The sequence below is a fragment of the Peromyscus californicus genome, unplaced genomic scaffold, assembly GCF_007827085.1.
Source record: "Peromyscus californicus insignis strain IS unplaced genomic scaffold, ASM782708v3 Scaffold_21__1_contigs__length_65335640, whole genome shotgun sequence".
Lineage (NCBI taxonomy): Eukaryota > Metazoa > Chordata > Mammalia > Rodentia > Cricetidae > Peromyscus > Peromyscus californicus.
Window position 1 is genome coordinate 41,746,768 of NW_026294514.1, and position 20,799 is coordinate 41,767,566.

The following is a 20,799-nucleotide window of genomic DNA, read 5'->3' on the forward strand; positions in this document are numbered from 1 at the left end:
GAGCGAGACCCAGGACAGGCACCAAAACTACACAGAGAAACCCTGTCTCAGAAAAAAAAAGTCCTCTCTCCATCTCTGTGGGGAATTGGCTCAAGGACCCCAATGGATGGCACAATATTGAAGTCATTTATATAAGATGGTATTATATTTTATATAACCTGTGCACATCTTCCAGATATTTTAATACATATCTAGATTACTGATAATACCTGATGAAATATAAATGCTATGCAAGTAAACACCATACTATCTTGTTTAGGAATAATATGGAGAAGGTCTGTACACATTCAGTGAAGGTACAATGTTATCACTGGGGATAACATGGAGAAGGTCTGTACATACTCAGTGAAGGTGCAATGTTATCAATGGGGATAACATGGAGAAGGTCTGTACATACTCGGTGAAGGTGCAATGTTATCATTGGGGATAATATGGAGAAGGTCTGCATACACCCGGTGAAGGTACAATGTTATCATTGGGGATAACATGGAGAAGGTCTGCACACACCCGGTGAAGGTACAATGTTATCACTGGGGATAACATGGGGAAGGTCTGCGCACACTCAGTGAGGGTGCAATGTTATCATTGGGGATAGCATGGAGAAGGTCTGCACACACTCGGTGAAGGTGCAATGTTATCATTGGGGATAACATGGAGAAGGTCTGCACACACCCGGTGAAGGTACAATGTTATCACTGGGGATAACATGGGGAAGGTCTGCGCACACTCAGTGAGGGTGCAATGTTATCATTGGGGATAACATGGAGAAGGTCTGTACATACTCGGTGAAGGTGCAATGTTATCATTGGGGATAACATGGAGAAGGTCTGCACACACTCGGTGAAGGTGCAATGTTATCATTGGGGATAACATGGAGAAGGTCTGCACACACCCGGTGAAGGTGCAATGTTATCATTGGGGATAACATGGAGAAGGTCTGCACACACTCGGTGAAGGTGCAATGTTATCATTGGGGATAACATGGAGAAGGTCTGCACATACCCGGTGAAGGTGCAATGTTATCATTGGGGATAACATGGAGAAGGTCTGCACACACTCGGTGAAGGTGCAATGTTATCATTGGGGAATATACCCACTCAGAGGTTGATTCAATCCATGGATGCTGGACCTGTGCTGCCATGTAAGGTTCCGACAGCTAGAGTAAACGAGCCAGAGGACTACGTGGCCTCAAGACGGCTCTGGCTTATGCAAAGTTATGCTGGTCCTTCACAGGTGTGACTGCAAATATTCAGATAATCAAGCTTGATATTTCTTAGAGATGCACAGTCAATTATAAATCACTGCAAGTTTCCTATTGACTGAGGCAAGAAAGCTGCACAGAGTCCAGGAACTTCAAGGTACAACAGTCAACCCCTGCTGAGGAATCTAATTATTTGTTTATTTTTAATCACGTGTGTGTGTGGGGGGGTGTGGATGTGTGTGTGTGTGTGTGTGTGTGTGTGTGTGTGTGTGTGTGTGTGTGTGCACATGAGTGCAGGTGCTGGCAGAGACCAGAGGCATCAGATTCCCCTCAGGCTGAAATGACAGGCAGCTATGAACTGCCAGATATGGGTGCTGAGAACCGAACTTAGGTCCTTTGCAAGAGTAGGATGCACTCTAAAAACAATATAATGCCCAGTAGCCCCATAATTTAATAAAGTCTAAGCCACATGCGAGTGTTCAAAATTTAAAATGCAAGCGCTCATCATATCAACTTCAGCATGCAAGTTTCCCCCTTTGGAAATAAAAGAGAGGAGGAGACTGGCAGAGACCAGCAGTACCTCACAGGAGGTCCCCGTGTAGCCTTGGGGACATTCACAGTGCTCCACATCAGCAGCTACTGCCAGGTCTATAGCATTGGGGCTTGCTATGTCCAGAGAGACAGAATCCAGCCTGCAAACAGACAAGTGACATTAGATAGCTCCCATGCTTGCAAGAGACCTTTTACCCTTCACAAAAGACAGGCTCCTGAAAGGTTTAATTTAAAGGAAATGGGCAAGCAGTGTCTTTGAGTACCTAGAGAGTCTCCACCAGGCACTCTGGCAGCCACCATTATCCTGTGGGAGGGTTCCAACAGTTGTTTCTAAGAAGTGCCACTGCCCACAGGCTGCCAAGGGAAAGCTCTGATGGAAGCACTCCCCCCGCCCAAGACCAGCTGCCTCATCGTGAATTCAGAGACGATCCTCCCCTGGGTTTCCCCAGGTTTGTTTTAGCAGCATCCAATTTTCTACTTGGTTTCCACACACTGACCTCCTCAAGGCAACCAAACGACCAAGGATGGATTCAGTAGTAGCTCAAATAACCGTGCAAAACCAAGGCCATTGGCACCAGAGGACTGAAGGGAGAGAGGGGGAGCAGGAAGGAAGGGGAGAGGGAAGGAGAGAAGGGCCAGGAGCTGTTCACTCATTAAGTGCCGCTTGGAAGCATCGCCCCTGGAGGTTCCTGAACCTAAAATCATCTGTTTCCTACCAGATGCATGTGCCATTATGGACATCTAGTGTCTGCAACATTACCTTCGTGAAAGCGATTCCAACACACCTATTTCCTTGAACTGTATCCCTCATATGTATATTACCTTTGATGGACACAACACTAAAGACAAGATGTCCTTTCTACAAGTACCTCTGTGGCAATCTCCTTCCCTCCTTTCAGTACACACCTGTAGAGTGCCATTTTGGCAGAATTATAGTTGGCTCTGATCAACAGATGTGTCACATTGGCCAGGATGGTCATTAGCTGGTCACGGTCGATCTCCCTTCTGGTTTTAAAGTCCCGGAAGTTCTCAGGCACGAGTCTAACCACGTTGAAGTACTCCTCGTAGGGCTGCAGGGACAGGCCCTCGGCCTGTGTGCTCAGAGTAAGCCCATTTCCCTAGCATAGGAAACCGAGAGGAAAGGCATTTGTAATGCAACTTAGTGATCCAAAATTAAAATTCTGTATCCTGTAACCAAGTTCTTACAGCAAACATGACCCAATCCAAAGTTACTAGAGAAGGGGCAGTTAACTGTATTCTTTTCTATACTGTATATGTGCAGTTGTACATGTATAGTACACACACACACACACACACACACGTGTTCTTGTGTGTACCACTCCACCTGACCCCAAGCTCTACATCAAATCATTGCGAACCAGTTACCTTGATGATGACGTCAGCGTGAGACATGAGGTCACTGTCGACTGTCTCCACTGGGATGTCGTAAGACACTGTGTACTTCAGGAACCCGCCAAATGCCGTCAGCTGGAAGAGCACAGTGAGGGGGGGGACCAGGGGACAATAGTCATAGCTTTAAGTCAGGAAAAACTGTTGCTAGGATCCACCTGGATACGTCCATCCTGATGGTGATAAGGGGGGAAATTCACACCAAAGGCATATTAGATACTGTTTAGTGGGCATGAGCACGATGAGGAAATCCTTCACATTTGCAGAAGAAAGTTTTATAGACACATATATGTGTGTGTATATATATATGTGTGTGTATATACATATATATGTATATATATACATATATACATATATATATGTATATATATACATATATATATATATATATAATTCCTCAGGGTCCCCAAGGTAAAAATCAAAGGTAAAATAAATAAATAAATCTTAAAAATAATTTTAAACGCATTTGTTTGTGTATGGGGTATGTGCCGAGGCATGGGTGTGGAGGTCTGAGGGTAACTTGTGGAGGCTGGTTCTCTCCTTTAACCACGCAGATCCTGGGGATTGAACTCGGGTCAGACTCAGGAGCAAGCACCTTTCCCTGCTGAGCCATTTTGGCAGCCGTATTTATTTCACTTAGATGAACCTTTTCATGTCCATGCCAAGCGTACTAGATACGTCCTTTAAAGGAAGCTCTCTAGCCGGGCGGTGGTGGCGCACGCCTTTAATCCCAGCACTCGGGAGGCAGAGGCAGGCGGATCTCTGTGAGTTCGAGGCCAGCCTGGTCTACAGCGCGAGAAGAAAGGCGCAAAGCTACACAGAGAAACCCTGTCTCGAAAAACCAAAAAAAAAAAAAAAAAAAAAAAAAAAGGAAGCTCTCTAAATTCTTTTCCTTTAAATGTATAACAGAAGTGTCTGTCAATGCATTAGGGATGTCTGTCAATGTATGCTAGGGACAACTAATGTATATTGGAGAGTTTCTTCCTAGGGACTATGTCCTAAAATTCAGACTACAATGGTACAATTATGAAATCTGACAATTTTTTTTTTAAAAAGCTCTCTGGTGATAAGATCCTATAATAGAAAATATTGTACAGTTTTAATGTACGAGTTAGGCCCTGTGTGGAACTGCACACTTACACCTCTGGTACTCAGGAATCTGAGCCAGGAGTGGAAATTCGAGGCCAGCCAGGGATGCACAGCAACAGTCTGTTCCCCAAACAGACAGATCAATAGACAGACAGGCAGGGAGTTATATATATATATATATTCATATACATATATGTATATACAAATTAGACAAAAAATAGTAATGACATTTAACTAGATGCTTACCAAACTACAAGATTAGTCTATTATGAGGGTACAGAGCCACCATAAAACAAACCAGAGTTACTTAAACAGACCCCCTGGGTGTATTTACTAATTAGTCAGAATCTGGAGAGATGAGGCATAATTCACTGGTGAGGGGGAACCAAACACTAATGAGAGGACATCAGAAATCAACTCTCTGGACAATGAACGCTGTAGATCGTTGTCTTGCATTTTCTTTAAATTAAAATAGGCATTATTTTGGTCCTCTGTGACCTTCCCATGTGCATCCGTTTCCCTGGATGTAGAAACAGGGAGCAGAGCAGACACTCCCCTGGAGGAGCCTTTTCCTAGGTGTCCTGGACTGTGCCATGGGCCACTCTGCAGTCTGCTGCTAACACTCCGTAAAGGTCTGACTTATTCAAGGACCCAGAGGAATAAAGGAGAAAGTCAGTCATGGTGAAGAGAACGAGATTCGCAAGACTGAGGAACCAGAGGCAGAAGAGCAGAGGACGATGCGATATTGTAACATAGTCCCATAAGGATGGATGGGATCTAGTGCTCGGTGTGGTATGCACAATGGCTGTAAACACAAGCAAACTTGTGGCCAGGAAGTGTGCTTTGAGTTCTTAGTGTTCCCTGAGATTTCTAGCTCAACATTGTTCCTCCCCTCACGCACACACCTTGTTTCCGAGGTAGGCCTCAGGAGCTGCCCAGTAGTACGTGGATCTCAGCCTCTGCATGACAGCCGTGTTGTTGATGCTGATTTGATGACGCCCACCCAGTGCATCCTGCTGAGACCGGATCATATTTGGGCTGATCAAGTCAGTGACTAGCCACCCTGACATATTGGTCACCTTAAAAAAAAAATTTAAGGACTTTAGAATATGGCATAAGTGTCATCTTAGATTCCATCCAGTCCTGTATAAATATCTTTGCAACAAGGGGACAGAGGGAACGAGTTTATGCTCAAGACAGAGCTAACAGGAATGTCATCCTGAAGCACAATGAGGGACTTCCCACTAGTCAAAGAATACAGGCAAGCTGAGCACGTGGCACGCACCTCCAACCCACATCAGTTACATACAACTGAGGAGCACAACCATGCAGATCACAGTTACAAAGCTTGGATATTTAATAAGAACAAACAAACTACTACAAGTTCAATATTCCTAATCTACAAATGTCCCCAAATCCAGAATTATTAGAGTCACAAATGGAAACCTGGCCTCACTTGAGTCATAAAACATATACCCAAAACATGATGCAAAACCTATAGTCAGACTATGTGGATAAGGTGTCCATGAGATAAGAATATATATTCCAAAAAAGGAAATTCAAAATGCTTCTGCTCCCCAGCATCTTAGCTGAGGGGTGCTCAGTCTATACATGTCGTGATTAAAGTATCTTCCTATTTCGAATTATCCTTTCTTTATTAGTCCTGCTTTAGAGCCAAATGATGAAAAGTGTATGAAAACCTCAGACCTTGTCCTGCCAACATGTCACTTGCCCAGGGGTGATGAGAGCCCCCCCTCCCCGCACCCCCGCACCCCCGCAGCGTGGAGACCACAATGGTCAGTCAGTAGTTGGCTAAGCCCGGAGCCCAGTAGCCCCTCCCTAACCTCTAGCCATCACACACTGAACTTCCAGCTCCTTGCCCCAGAGCTCCCCATACCCCACACCCTGCCTATCCTTCCAATTCCAGGCCATCTGTGCTCGTTCTACTCCCAGCCCTGGAATGCCTCCCACTCCCAGCTTCTTTGAAATGAAAAATTCCCATGACCCCAAGTGTGTCCTACAGAAGAAATGGAAACAAAGGGGATTCTACAGCACCATTCCAGCCAATTATTTCAACTAGAAAATGTATATGAAAATAAACCCACGAATTGGAACGAAAATATGGCATCAATGCTTCGAGGAGTGGGCCGCCTTGGATCGGGGCCTTGGCCTCTCCGAATGGAAGAGAATGGCTTAGGGAAAGCTGGCCTCCTGGCTTTCTAATACGGCTGGCCACAGATGGCCTCCATGACCCAATTATTAACCAGCTCGCAGTGTCTCCCACCTGACTCACGGACCACGTGAGGCTGTCACAGACATCAGAGACGCCAAAGCAGAAGCACTCAGAGCAGCCCTGGGGGTTTCTTTCCTGCAGGTTATAGAATCCTGGCTTACAGCGATCACAGTTCTCTCCTTCAACATTTTTCTGTAAGTTATATTAAAAAAAAAAAAGAAAAAAGAAAAAAAGGATTAGCTGGTGAGGTCAATGTATCCAAAGAGACAGAAGAAAATGGTATCGATAAGGAGAGGGCCACAAAGCAAAAACAGGTAATAAATAGTCGGTTAAATGAATAGTCACAGTGCATGGGGAGCCTCAGACAGTTGATATTTATGAACGGGGAGCCCACAACAACTGGTCTGATTCTGTGACCAAGAACGAGTCTCAGATGTTAGCGCTTGATCACCATGTAATTTTGCTTTGTTTTGTTTTAAATCTTTCATTAAATCAAAGCTATTTGCTTATTTATTTATATTTGCATTTTGTTTGGTTTTAGTTTTGTTTGTTTGTTTTTTTGTTTTTTAGACAGGTTCTACCGTGTAGCTCAGGATGGCTGGCCTCCACTTCTCAAGCCCCTCTAGGCACTGGGAACACAGGCATACACAACCATGCCTTGCTTGTACAAACATTTTAAGATTTAAAGAGGGCTATATGGTTATTTGTTTTACTTATAAATACCCCAGGCTTATTTTGACAGACTGAAGACTCTGCGTTCTTGGGAATAAGACATAAGGTACAAACAGGAAATCTCAAGAATTCCAGGAAAATGGTTATTAATATCCTATGGCCAAATAAGACCCTCCTCGGGCACCCCATCTACGCATTCCTATGATTACACAATTTTCACTCAGGAGAAATTCAAGATAACCGATCTCCATTTCATTAGAGTTCAGGGGAATTCAATATTTACCTGGTTCTCCTCCAAACACAGAGCTGGAAGACAATGCCATAGAATTAAGCCAATGCCAAGGAAATGGCATGCAGCATTGGGTTTCATCTAAGAAGTCATAGAGGTGCCACAAAAGAGGATGCCAGGTGCCCATCTAAATCCAAGGGCACCAGCTTGCTGTGACATGCTGCTTCTACTTAAACCTCTCTGTTCTGCGCAAGACCTGATCATCTGAGCCAGTGGGATGGAGAACCCCAGAAGACACCCCAAGCTTCTCTGACTTCCACACTCACCTTACAAAGACACGGCTCTGAACACGGGTCATCATTCACGCTGCCAACAGTACTGCAGTCACAGGGGATGCAGTTCGGGAAACCCCGGTAGCCAAACTGGCAGCGATCACATTTGTCCCCGGCGTAACCTTCCTTACATGGACACTGACCTGGCCACTTCCCTGGGGGAGAAAACAGCAGCACTGACTCAAAGCAGGGGCTGGCAAGTGCAAACTGCAGCCTCCTTGAGCAGAATCCCGGGTAAAGCTAACTAAACAAGGCACTCTCCTAGCTCTCACACAGCCATGGACAATACATATGCAATGTCCCCAGCTCTCTCCATTCAAATGAAACACTATGCAGATGGGCCTATAGGCCACAGTTTGCTATAGTGCTGGTGTAAAGAGAGACACTGAGATTGAAACCCACAGGCAGAGCTACCATGGGATACTGCAACCCACTCCCGATCCCAGAGTAAAATAAAACACACACCCACGAAAGGAACTACGCAAACGCTTACAGCCCTGTTAGTCGTAACAGCCGGAAGGTACGAATCAACCCAAGGCTTACCCACTAATGATGGGTGAGTAGGCATATCACAGCTACAGTCAATGTTTTAGATTCGTTCAGTAAATAGAAATATTAAGTTTTATATAGCCATTCATCAATTGATAAAGACTTAAATATATAAAATGTGATGTAGCCAAACAAATATTACTCATAATAGAAAGAACTGTAATAGTGATGCCCACACAACATGACCCTCCTGGAGTCAGAGGAAGAGAATGAGGTGGTGCCCCAAAGCCCCACATATTAGAAGGCTCAATTTGCATGTGGGAGATAATAAATACCTGGTAAACAAAAGAATTAACACAGGGTCATCTCCTCAAACATCCCAGAAATAATTCTACCCAACACTGACAATCCACATGTACACCCTAGATCAACTGCACACATAAAAACAGACCAAGTTCTTACCATGGGCTAAGTCAGAATGGAGGTCATCCTTGATACAGACAGAACTCAGGGACCCTACAGGGTCACAGTCACAGGGACGGCAAGGCTGGTCATCATAAGGAGATACCTGAAAGGCAGAAGGTGTCCTGGATGACCTCACCAGGAATAATGGCATGATTTGAAATAATAATCACAATGTCAAGGTATCAGCTTCCTATTGCAGGTGAGACTATTGCAGAGATTTTGTGTAAGGGAGGATGTAGGTGTCAGAAAGATAAAACATCCCCAAGCAAGAGGCTCTAAACATCTTTTTGATAGGGACAGCAGTTAGTATCACCAGAAAGGTGTCATCTTTTCTTGTTTCCACAGTTCCCCTTCCCTCTCTGACATCTATAACTGCCAGAGTTGAGCATCGCCAATGAACAAGCCACTCCAAGGGTCTGGCTACCTACCAGTCAATGGAGGGTTGAGTGAGTGCATCTTATGCACAAGGTGTGAACCCTTTAGTTATTAACTGAGTCTGTACATTTATAGCTAGAATTATCTTCAATCATATAGCTCGAAGGACCCTGATTCAAGTTAAATAATAATGCATGCATATTCCCACTTTGAACAAGACAGCAAGCCACGGTAGGAGACAAAAATCTGAAAGAACACTCTTACGGTGAAGTATAAAGAAAAGAAAAGATCCTTCAGAATAGGGGTCAAGATTTAATGAGGTGTGTTTTCCACCCTGAAGGCAGTGGAGCTGGGCTGCAGGAAGAAGCACACTTACTTTGTGAGGTCGGTAATACTGATCGATGCAGGTCTCACAGTTGACCCCCGTGGTGTTCTGCAGGCAGTTGATGCAAACCCCTCCCCCACGGTACTGCCCAGCAGTGTTCAGACTCCTCTTCTCCTTTGCAACATTCTCGTCATAGTAACAGTCTTTGGCTTTATTGTGACAATTGCATTCTAGGAGAATATTTTAATATCTCAGTTAACATGCATAATGTGTCCTACCTAAAGAAAACCTTTATTCCATGAAGTAAGTGTCTGTGCTTTAAAACTCTAGCAGAAATAATTTCAGAAGACACAGGCAAAGGCTGGAGAGATGGCTCAGTGGTTAAGGACACTGGCTGTTCTTCCAGAGGTTCAGGGTTCAGTTTCCAGCAACCACATGGTGGTTCACAACCATCCTTAACACCAATCTCAGGGGATCCTATGCCCTCTCCCGGCCTCCTTGGACACTAGGCATAGACTACATGCAAGCAAAACACCCATATAAATTAAATAAATACTTTTTAAAAAGATAAAGGCAATACTCTAGAGGAAAAAATGGGACTTGCTATCAGAATAATGAAATGTACTGGGTGGGTGTGGCAGTGCACACTTGTAATCTCAAGGTTTAGAAACTGAAGTGGAACAGGGTCTGACATTATCCTGAACTAGAGAAGGAGACCCTGTTTCCCCCTCAAAAAAGTGATACGGTAGGCTTGGAGGGTGGGTCCGCTTGTTTGTAAATGTGAAGCCCAGGTCTGAAATTAAAAAACAATTCTGGGGGCTGTAGAGATGGCTCATATTTAAGAGCACTGGCTGCTCTTCTAGGGGACCCAGATTCAATTCCCAATGCCCACACAGCAGATCACAACCATTTATAACCTCAGTTCTGGGGGATCTGATGCCCTCTTCTGGATACTAGGTACACAAGGGATGCACAGACCATACAAGCAGGCAAAATATACATAGACATATGGAAAAAGCTAAATAAAAAATAAATAATGGCTAAAAGAAAGCAATTCTGTAGAATGGCATGCATTATTATGTCATTTTCCATGTAAGAAACATTGAAAATAGGAATGTATTCATATAGAACATAAATTCTTAGGGGAAAAAAACATACCAAGAAGTAAAAAGTGGGAAGGAGGGAGGTAAAGTGAAATATTTTTTTTTAAATTTAACCTTTATTTACTATTTTGTATGTGTGTGTTTCAGAGGATTTGGGGGGCAGCCTGTGCAGTCCATAGCTGCATGTGGAGATCAAAACACAGCAGAAAGGGAGTTGGTTCCTGCCATCCACCGCATGGGTCCCAGTGCTCAAACTCAGGTCACTGGGTTTGGTGGCATGTGCCTTTACCTGCGGAGCTAGCAAACTCACTGGCCCAAGTGACTACGGCTGGGGATGTACCTCATGGGAGGGCATTTCCTAGCACCATAACTAACTAATTAATTTCAACTTCAAACTTGCAGCCCATAAACAAACACATGGGCAAAAAAATTAGGTAAAATAGTGAATCCATAAGGATACACCCTTAGGCCTTAAATGTCACCAAGGTGATACGCAGCTTTGGGCAGTATTTGAAATGCTAAAAATAACAAGTTATCTAATCATCATAATAATCAAGATGCGATAGGCGGTGGTGGTGCACGCCTTTAACCCCAGCACTTGGGAGGCAGAGCCAGGTGGATCTCTGTGAGTTCGAGGCCAGCCTGGGCTACCGAGTGAGTTCCAGGAAAGGCACAAAGCTACACAGAGAAACCCTGTCTTGAAAAAAAAAACAAAAAGAAAAAAATAATAATAATCAAGATGCTATAAGCTTAAGCATGCAAAGCAGGAGCCTTGCCTCTCTACGCTGTGAGTCTACTCACCCTCACATTCGTTCCCCGATGAAATGGTTCCAGGTCTCCAGGGCTGCTGATGGTAGCCAGGACAGCATCTGTCACAGCTCTCACCGCATGTATTATGTTCACACTGACATTGCAGTTGCTGAGCAAAACAAGGATACAAAATGAAAGCTAAAAACTTGTATTTTTCTTAATTTTATTTAAGGGGAAAAAAGTGATCATGTGAAGACAGTATGTGGTCACTTTTTACAGGGAGGCATATGGGACTGTATCAAACAAGTAGGTTTAACTTCTGGAGAAGATACACACATAACCTGATTACGAACACAACTAAGATATGGGTTAACTGACAAGAATGTTCTTTAAAAGGATGCGTTGACTTTAGGGTTGGGAGTCCTTGTCAATAGTTGGACTAGTTAGTTATTAAGAGATTTTATCATCATTTGCTTGATGATTTTCTGATGTTTACCAATACATTTTTCAGCATCAAAAATAGAATAATTATTATTCTATACTGAGGTTTCAGTAACTATAAAACACTAGAACTAACCTTTGTTTCTTCATCCCACGGGCAGCTGCTAGCATGGCCATAGCAAATGCACATCCCTCCAATGGAAATGTCTTTGATCGAATAGTAATACTGAGAAAAGGGGGTGTAACAAACAGAAGTGAGAAACCCTTTTACTTTGGCACAGGGAAAATGATGGCACCCCACAAACACCAGCTGGGCTCATGAGTGACTTACAGAACTCTAAATTAAGTACATGTGCATTTGAAATGTTACTTCACACACAAAGAACCTTGGTGCTTAGTTCAAACCAAGAATGCTCAAGTCCGCTCACCAACAGAAGGAACCTAGGAGAGTCTAAAAGAATTTTCCAACATGGTTTGGCCTTTAGCCAAAACAGTCCTTTTCACAACTCACGCTGCTCAATTTCCTAGGACTACTGAGGTGAGCACAAGGTGCACAGGAAGGCAGATACATCGTCATCAAGATGGAGAGTCTCAGATGCGCTCGAGCTGTGTCTTTCCTTTGACGTCACTTTGCGTCACTGCCTCATACTTTTGTCTCTTCCTGTTAACACATTTTCTATCTTTATTTTCCATTGTTTGCTGCCATTATATAGAAACGTGCTTTACTTTTATTGGTTGATTTGGCATGACTACCTTGCTAACCTCAGTGGCTATTCTAGTACTTGTTTTGTATGTCATCTGCATGCATGATCGTGCCAGCTATGAATGATGCAGGTTCAGTCCTGCACACACATACCGCATGTCTCTGTTTTCTTCTTGCATCTCTGAGTAACAGCTTTACTAACAAATGATAAAATATCATCAAGGGGACTTAAGGCAGAGCCACCTAAGTGCAGACAGTATCATTAAGTCTATGGGTTGGATGACTCAATATTGTTTAAATGTCTTCCAAAAATCTTCCCATATTGATCCAAAGAATGGAATCTTCATGAAAATCTTAGCCAGCATTTTTTATCTCTGGGTAGAAATTAACTGTTGTTGGTTCATTTTATTTATTTATTTTACTCTTTACTCTTTGGGGCCCACCATCCAGCTCCCAAACAATCACACAAAGAGAGACTTATTCTATCCTATGAATGCCTGGCCTTAGCTTGCCTTGTTTCTAGCCAACTTTTCGTAAATTATCCCATCTACCTTTTGCCTCTGGGCTTTTATCTTTCTCTATTCTAGATGCCTTTCTTTATGTCTTACTCTGTGGCTGGCTGTGTAGCTGGGTGGCTGGCAGCTGGTTTCCTCTCTCCTCCTTTCCTTGCTCCTCCCTCTCTTTTTCTCCTTCTGTTTATCCTCTCTGCCCACCAGCCCCACCTATCCTTTCTCCTGCCTCGCTATTGGCTGTCCAGCTCTTTATTAGACCAATCAGGTGCTTTAGACAGGCAAAGTAACACAGCTTCACAGAGTCAAACAAATACAACATAAAAGAATGCAACACATCTTTGAATCATTAAACAAATGTTCTGCAGCATAAATGAATGTAACACTAATAGTCCACAACAATTAACTGATTCTAATATTTTTAAAAGATAATATAAGGGGTGCTAAATAGTTACATTTAAGAGTACTTCCTGCTCTCCCAGAGGACCAGACTTTAGCTCTTAGTGTCCATGCTGGGCAACCCACAACTGCCTATAACTCCAGCTCTAGTGGACACAATACCTGTTCTCAGCCTCTGAGGGCACACATACACAAAGAATATGTTTGCACACATACACAAAGAATATGTTTACACAGAAACACAAAATTACATACAAAAAATAAAGATTTAAAATTGAATTCAAGGAATCTACAATAGCCAAAGCAATCTGGACCCTGCAGCACCTGACCATGAGATTTAGATAAAGCTGTAGTAACCAAATTCTTGTTACTGGCATGATGATAGACCACTGGATCGATGGATTGACAGACTCAGAATAATAAAGTCAGATGGTACCCAACAAGAGCATAAAAATTACTTAACAGAAGAAAGTCAATTATTTCTGTAGTAATGACATTACATGGAGGAACCTTGAGTCCAAATTCACACCGAACACAAAAGTTAATTTGGGGTGGATTATCAATGCTAAAGCCAGAACCATAAAATTGCTAGAAGAAAGGATAAAATAACATCTTTGGAAACCCAGCAAAAGCAAGTATTTTTTTTTAAAGAATACAGAAAGTATTAAAAATAAAACAAAACCAAAAATATGAAAGATGGATTTCTCCAAAAAGAAATCTCTGTTTATCAAAAGTCACAGTTTCAAAAGTTAACAGAAAAATTCAATGAGATGATATCCATAATATGGTCTGAACAAAAAATACATGAAAATGGACCAAAAAAAAAAAAAAAACTCCAAAAAAGTCAGCTTAACAGGCTCACCCTGGTCATCAGAGACATACAAATAAACACCACTAGGAGGAGCCATGGAGTGCCATCCCAACGTTTCAACAGCCCACAGGGCCTGACTGACAACACTGGATATTTGTTATGTGATCGGCCCAGAGCTCGCCAATGTTGCTGGTCTGACTAAAATGTGGCATGGGCTTTTAAATAAGTTCAGCTGAGTGACACATATAGCTGTCCCACAACCTAGTAATTCACTCCAAAGGGATGGGAGGGACATAAAAATGTTTGTTGACATGCCTTTTATACTCAATTGTACATTTAAATAAGGATGGCTGGGAAGGCAAAAAGCCAACCAAAAGGAAACAAAGAAAAGAATATGTCGCCCTGAAATAAGCTCTTCCCAGTGGTGAGGGACACACCCCATACTCACACGTCTGGTGACAATAGGGTCAAGGTCTCTGAGGTCCCGATGGCTGAGGGTCATGAGATCCGCATTGAGTGTTCTGATGCGCTGCAGACGGAGCCGTATGTACCGCGCTGAGGTGAATTCCAGCAACTTGGGTGAAGGGTCATCAGCGCTTGGTCTGCCATTGATGAGTGATGTGTGAATCTGGACACAGCCCAAAGCACATGTCAGTTTTGCCCAACATCATACACAGTGCATGCTGGTTAACTGCATCAGAGTCTTTACAAAGATAAATCTAAAAGCTAGGTTCTATATAGAAAAACAAAACAAACAAACACAAAACACCCCATCTAACATATGTTAAGTACGCATAAGCAGTGACCCTCATTTTATCTCAGTTTGTGGGGTTACCCAGGCCACTACCTCAAAGATGTCTGTCACTCTTGAAGCCATGCCCTTCCCCCTGCATCGCGAGGGTCTTTGAAGACCTACCATTATGCTACAGCAAATGCCTAATGCCATGAACAGGCTAGAGAGGGTAAGAAAAATATGCCTCAAACCTTAAGGATGCCGCTTTCTTAGTCAACTCTACAGCATCGTGCCCAGCTCCCACCACAGAGAGCACGTGAGAGTTTTACAGTGTTTGCTCATCAAGCAAGGTGCTAGTGAAGAACGGACTGGTTCTGTTTCACTCTGAGTTGATCGAAGCGTGCACTGAGCACCTAAGTCATGGGCAGCCCCATCCTCCAAACCCCTGAACAGGAGGGAGAATGAGGAACTATACCTTTTAGAAGCACCTTTGCCCTCTTGTTTTCGTCTACCCATGTTCTTACTGCTACTGAAGACAAAGTCTTACTATGTATCCCTTCCAACTCATGATCCTCCTGCCTCAGCCTCTGGAGAGCTAGAATTACACTTCTATGCCACCTCGCCTGGCTTCTCTTTAATACAACACATATTCTTGCCCTGATCTTATGGAAAGAGTCTGGGGGTGAGGGGACTACTGGGGTTGTTCAAACACAGCAGAGTGAAAACTGAGGGAACTGCATGCTGGGAAGAAATCAACGAGATAAAACAGGCACCATCAAGGCCACTTTAAACAGGGAGGTAGCCACATGCACACCTTTGGATTACGGGTGATTGATTTTTGAATGTTCGACATAGGCTCCCGTGAGGGATAACACAGTACCATTTGAGGCAGGGCCTCTGATGACAAGGAGCCATTTCTGCAATGGACACAGTACCTCTCCGTGCTCAAGTGGAACCAGTTTAGAATAATAGGAGGTGCAGATCACTTCGTTGTCGGCCCTGTAAGTGGGAGGTCCCCGTCTTGGAGTGATTTTGTAGCGTGTCAAACACTCAGTATCACTGACTGCATAGTACTGCCAGGGTTTGAACTTGACGCCATCCACAGATCGCTCCAAAATCCAGTTTCCAGGTCGAGGGGCATTGGCGGCTTTGATGATGATATATGCAACTTGAAAGACCTGAAACAAAGACACTAGAAAAATCTCAATCTGGAATTAATAAGTCAAACACAAGACGACAAGCTCTACCGGAACTTGCTTGTGTGTGAACCCAAAATGGCCCAACTCACAGACACAGTGTAGAGCTCTGGTTACCAGGGGCCAGAAGAAGGACAAGGGACAGATGCTAGGTACAGATTTTAGTTGTGCAGGACAGACAAGATGTGCAGGTTCAAGGTATAACAGTGTTGCTATGGTAACAATCCTGGACTCTGTTGGAATTTACTAAACAGAGAGACCTGTGTGCTCTCTCTCTCTCTCTCTCTCTCTCTCTCTCTCTCTCTCTCTCTCTCTCTCTCTCTCTCACACACACACACACACACACACACACACACACACACAGTGATGATAATGCTGGAGTTGCAGATATATTGTGGTTATTTCATGGTGTGCATGTACAACAAATAATTATGCTGTACACATGAAATGTATAAAATATTAAACAGAATCAGCACTTGCAAATGCTCGAAGGCCAGAGTGTTCCTGGAGAGCATCATCACACAATTGGGTCTTTCTATGCTTTTGAGTATAACTGTTCACACCTGGCAATGAGAAGCATGTACTCTCGGTGGTATTGTTTTCAAAATAAACAACAACAAAAACAACACACATGCTCAATTCTTCTCACTCTCCGTGTTAGTACTAATATGGGATTGCTCCACTGTTTCTGTGTCTGTATCTGACAATGGCAGTGTTATATTACATTAATGATAACGTTAAATATGTTTCTTATAGTGATTTGGAGAGAACACTGAATGAGAGAAACATAGCTCATTCCAGTCTACTAGAATGGCTAAAATCCAAAGCATGGACAGTACCAAATCCTGGCCAAGATGTGGAGTGACAGGAAGACATGAAGACACCAGTGCCACAGTTTCATATGAAATTATAAGTACCCTCTGTATGAACCAATAACTGTGCTTGTTGATAATTACCCAAATGAAAACTTGAAAAGATGACTCCAACAGCTTTGTTTATAACTGTCCAAACTCAGACACAATAAAAAGTGTTTCTATAAATAAATGATGTACCCAAATGGCATGCCAATCAGTGGAGAGACACACAAATTATACAGCGGCAAAAAAGACAGGAGTTACAGGCACACTGCTAACTGAAAGAAGACACTCTGAAGAGGCAGCATGCTGCAGGGTTTTCACTGTAGGATATTCTGGAAAAGGTAAGACTATGGAGGCAGTAAAAAGACCAGAGGACGTCTGGGACTCAGGGGAGGGAGGGATATGAAATGACCCTATGTGGTCCATCACTGTGGACATACGCCATTATACTGTGGTCAAAACATGCAGAACACGCACGACTTAGTAAACTACAGGCTCCCTTGATAAAACATCAGTGGATGTGGTAGATGAACATAGGACCATTGGGTGTGCAAACACCTCACACTAATTCAGGATGATAACAGAAGAACTCCAGGTGAAAGAGTGAGGAATTATGAACTGTGCACTCTCTATTCACTCTGCTATGACCCTAAAACTGTGCCAGCTACTAGTTAGAAAACAATGCCGTCAACCAGGGAAGATGCACAAGGGAGGAAGGCTGGTGTGGGATGCAGGAAGTGGCCAGACAATGGTCAGATTTGAACAGGGTTTTTTATCTCTAGCCCCAGATCCAGCACGAATGAGGCACCATCTCTCCACCGCCCAGCACCACTCCGGGCATTTCCAGCCACAACTCACTCACTCCTCTGAGATGGGGTTTTGCTTTCCGACAACTCCTGTTTTCATGTTGATTCGAAAATCTGTCAAATCCTACCCTACAGTCAGTGAGAGGATGCTAGATTGTACGGTTACATGACTCTTCATCAACTATTCAAACCCCGTTCTCAAACATCACTTCTAGCATCCAAAATCTTTTTGTATCTCTTTGTGTGTGTAGTGTGTGTGGTATGTGAGTGTGTAGTATGTGTGTTGTGTGTGTGTGTGTGTGTGTGTGTGTGTGTGTGCATGTGCACGTGCACACCTGTGGACCCAAGAAGTTGTTTCCATCAGGCACTTTGTGGAAACACTGAAAAATAACTGATAAACCAACATCCGTGGATTTAGGTTTTGTGGAGGGGCTTTGGAGCATTGCTCTCAGTATAGTGGGGGATGTTTGCATACATAACACATATATGTAAATGTGTACAGAAAAGCTTTTGCATGTTTGCAGGTATGCATACATGTTTGTGTATGAATATATAAAAACACAGGGCATAAAGTTACTGTCTCTGAAGTTCCTGGTTTCTGTTTGTTTTAGCTTTTCCCCTGCCTAGTACTCACTGATTTCAGAACACACGAGCGCCTTAGAATTAACCCATCACATATCAATTATGTGCCTACAATCCTCTCTCCTTAGTACAAACAACTGTCCACCTACACAAAGTGTTCCCTTGCCGAGGTGAGCCTGTGAATGCCATGGGTGCCTGACACTTGGGCTCTCTGGATTCACGCGGGGTGTCCCTCCGTAAGGCAATCACAGCATCTTAAAAATACCAGAAGCGAAATGGGTTTTGAGACACCAAGACAGAGGAGCACATTCCCATTGGCTCACCGCTGTGTGGCTGTTTTTCCATTAGTTTTCACCATGGGAATAGAACCAATGAGCGTGTGGGCCAATGACCACTTCCCATAAGCATATGCAAAACAAACCTTTGCAAATGTAGGTACCAGGCAACAGTGATCAGGTAGCTCACCACACAGTGACAGAGGCATCAGAATGAAATGTATTTGCATCCACTTTCACACTTTCCCACTTGAAAATGAGATGAGCCAACAAGCCTGTTAGAAGGGTTAGCCGAGCATCTCCTACAATCCTGCACGAATACCAGGATTGGTTCTGTGCCTGCTTTACATATTTAGAAACCATTGTTGCAGGTTTCCACAGGAATCCAGGCACTCTCCTTCCAAGGTCCTCAGCTAGGACTCATATGGCCTCAGGGAGCAAGCATTTACTCCTAAATGGCACCCCCAGCACGGGGATCTCTTTGTATAGTAATAACAGCAGCAGCAGCAAGGGGACCCTACGTCTACCTCTAAACCAGCTGCACATCTCAAAATGTATGCAGAAGAGCTGTTGCTCCAAGACATCTGCAGTTTCTATCATGACATCTTTGGATGAGCACGGGGAGAGGACGGGGACGGGGGCGGATGGAGGGCATGCAAAAGCAACTAATAAACATTCATTTGAGTGGTGAAGTAAATTAGAGTGACAATACTACCAGTTATTAGAAAGAGCTCTTAGAAGCTTGCAATTGCATTCTGAGGGGGATAAGAACTGTTGTCTCCTGTACTTCCGTGAGCAAACTGAGGCACAGAAAGGGTTTGTAACCTTCCTGAGAATCTCACAAGTACCACGTTCCGCACCCTAGGAAGTGAGCCAGGTAGTCTGTGATTAGAACCCTCTGCCTTGACAGTCTCTAGATGTTAAATGGAAAGGATGAAAGGAACTCGAGGTGGCTGCTGGGTACCCACCCAGTTCTTCCAATTCTTCCCATCAACTCATAGCAGTTACGGCAATACTAAGTTCTCCACCAGCTTTTATAGGGACAGCTGAGCTGTGTGCGGAACACCGTGTCAAACAGAAGGACAAGCATGGTGGGAAAGCCTAGGTCTGCACGCAGGAATGGCTACCCCACAGACTGATAAAAAGCCTTTTATCAGGAAGCAGGTCATTGTTCTCACAATCTCTCAATCGTCCTCACGATCCTCAAATCAGAGGCCAGGAAGCAAACTAAAAGAGGAATGCAGGCCGTGATCCTGACAGAAAGGAAGAGGATGCTATGAAGGGTCTAAATACAACCTTCTTTATTGGCCATTGTTGCCTCCGTATGTCTCAGACTCTCCAAAATGGGAACCAGAAAAGAGACTGGATTTGAGCTCCAACTCTGATAAGGAGGAAAGGGATGCTGTAAAGATTCTAAATATAGATTGTCTCCACCGAAGTCGTGCTGTGGGCTGACATACGCACTCTCCAGATTTCCTGTGTAAAGCTCTAACTTCTCACCCTTTACCACGGAATACCACTGCGTTTAGAGATAAGGCCTTTGAAGTAAAAGGCGGCTGACTGAAGTCTTTGCAAGAAGAATTGAGAGGCATGGGAAAGAGCGCAGGCAGCAAAGTGCAGCACGGGGGTCTGAGTTCGAGCCCCAGAATTCACATTAGAAAAACAAACAAAAAACCCAACAACATGAGATGGTGGACATGCCCTTGTAATCCCAGCCCTGCTCTGAAGAGGCAGAGGTAGGGAAAGGCAGGGCTCTAGGCCTCCAAAGCCAGCTAGTGTAGCCAATTTGGTGAATTCCAGCCCAGTGAGGTGGAAGTCAGCAGAGTGCTGCCTTGCAAGTATGATGGATGAACTGAGTCTTGTCTTTATGTCCCATATTTTAAAAGCTGGGCACCATGGCATGTCCTTGTAATCCTGGCACTGGAGAGGTTGGAGATGGGTGAAAACCTGTGGATTGCTGGCCAGGCAACCCAGCCTAGTCTATGAGTCCAGGAAAATGAAAGATACCATATCCCAAACCCAAGGTGGGTAGCTCCTGGTGGAGTGAGTCCTAAGGTCATCCTCTGGCCTCTACTGTGCACACGTGTACTTAAATATATTTACTCACACACGCAAAATAAGTCAAAAAACTTTAAATACAACCAAGCTGGAGTAATAACAACCGAGGTTGTCCTGTGGCCTCCCCATGTACGGGCATGCAAACGTGCACATACTTGTACACACATCACATACACGTGTGACACACAAAGAATGCAGGACAGA

At 43.8% G+C, this 20,799-nt stretch overlaps 1 protein-coding gene across 1 annotated transcript in view; it reads right to left on the bottom strand.

Moving 5' to 3' along the window:
* Positions 1 to 20,799, bottom strand: part of Lama1 (laminin subunit alpha 1) — a 138,474-nt gene that overhangs the window by 75,686 nt on the left and 41,989 nt on the right. Inside the window, exons 4-15 of the mRNA XM_052750175.1 lie at positions 15,757 to 15,999; positions 14,537 to 14,716; positions 11,803 to 11,892; positions 11,277 to 11,394; positions 9,424 to 9,602; positions 8,670 to 8,775; positions 7,713 to 7,873; positions 6,537 to 6,677; positions 5,158 to 5,331; positions 3,140 to 3,241; positions 2,660 to 2,871; positions 1,782 to 1,893 (exon numbers count right to left, since the gene is read on the bottom strand). Coding sequence (XP_052606135.1) covers positions 1,782 to 1,893; positions 2,660 to 2,871; positions 3,140 to 3,241; positions 5,158 to 5,331; positions 6,537 to 6,677; positions 7,713 to 7,873; positions 8,670 to 8,775; positions 9,424 to 9,602; positions 11,277 to 11,394; positions 11,803 to 11,892; positions 14,537 to 14,716; positions 15,757 to 15,999 — 1,818 coding nt within the window. The remainder of the gene's footprint in view (positions 1 to 1,781; positions 1,894 to 2,659; positions 2,872 to 3,139; positions 3,242 to 5,157; positions 5,332 to 6,536; positions 6,678 to 7,712; positions 7,874 to 8,669; positions 8,776 to 9,423; positions 9,603 to 11,276; positions 11,395 to 11,802; positions 11,893 to 14,536; positions 14,717 to 15,756; positions 16,000 to 20,799) is intronic.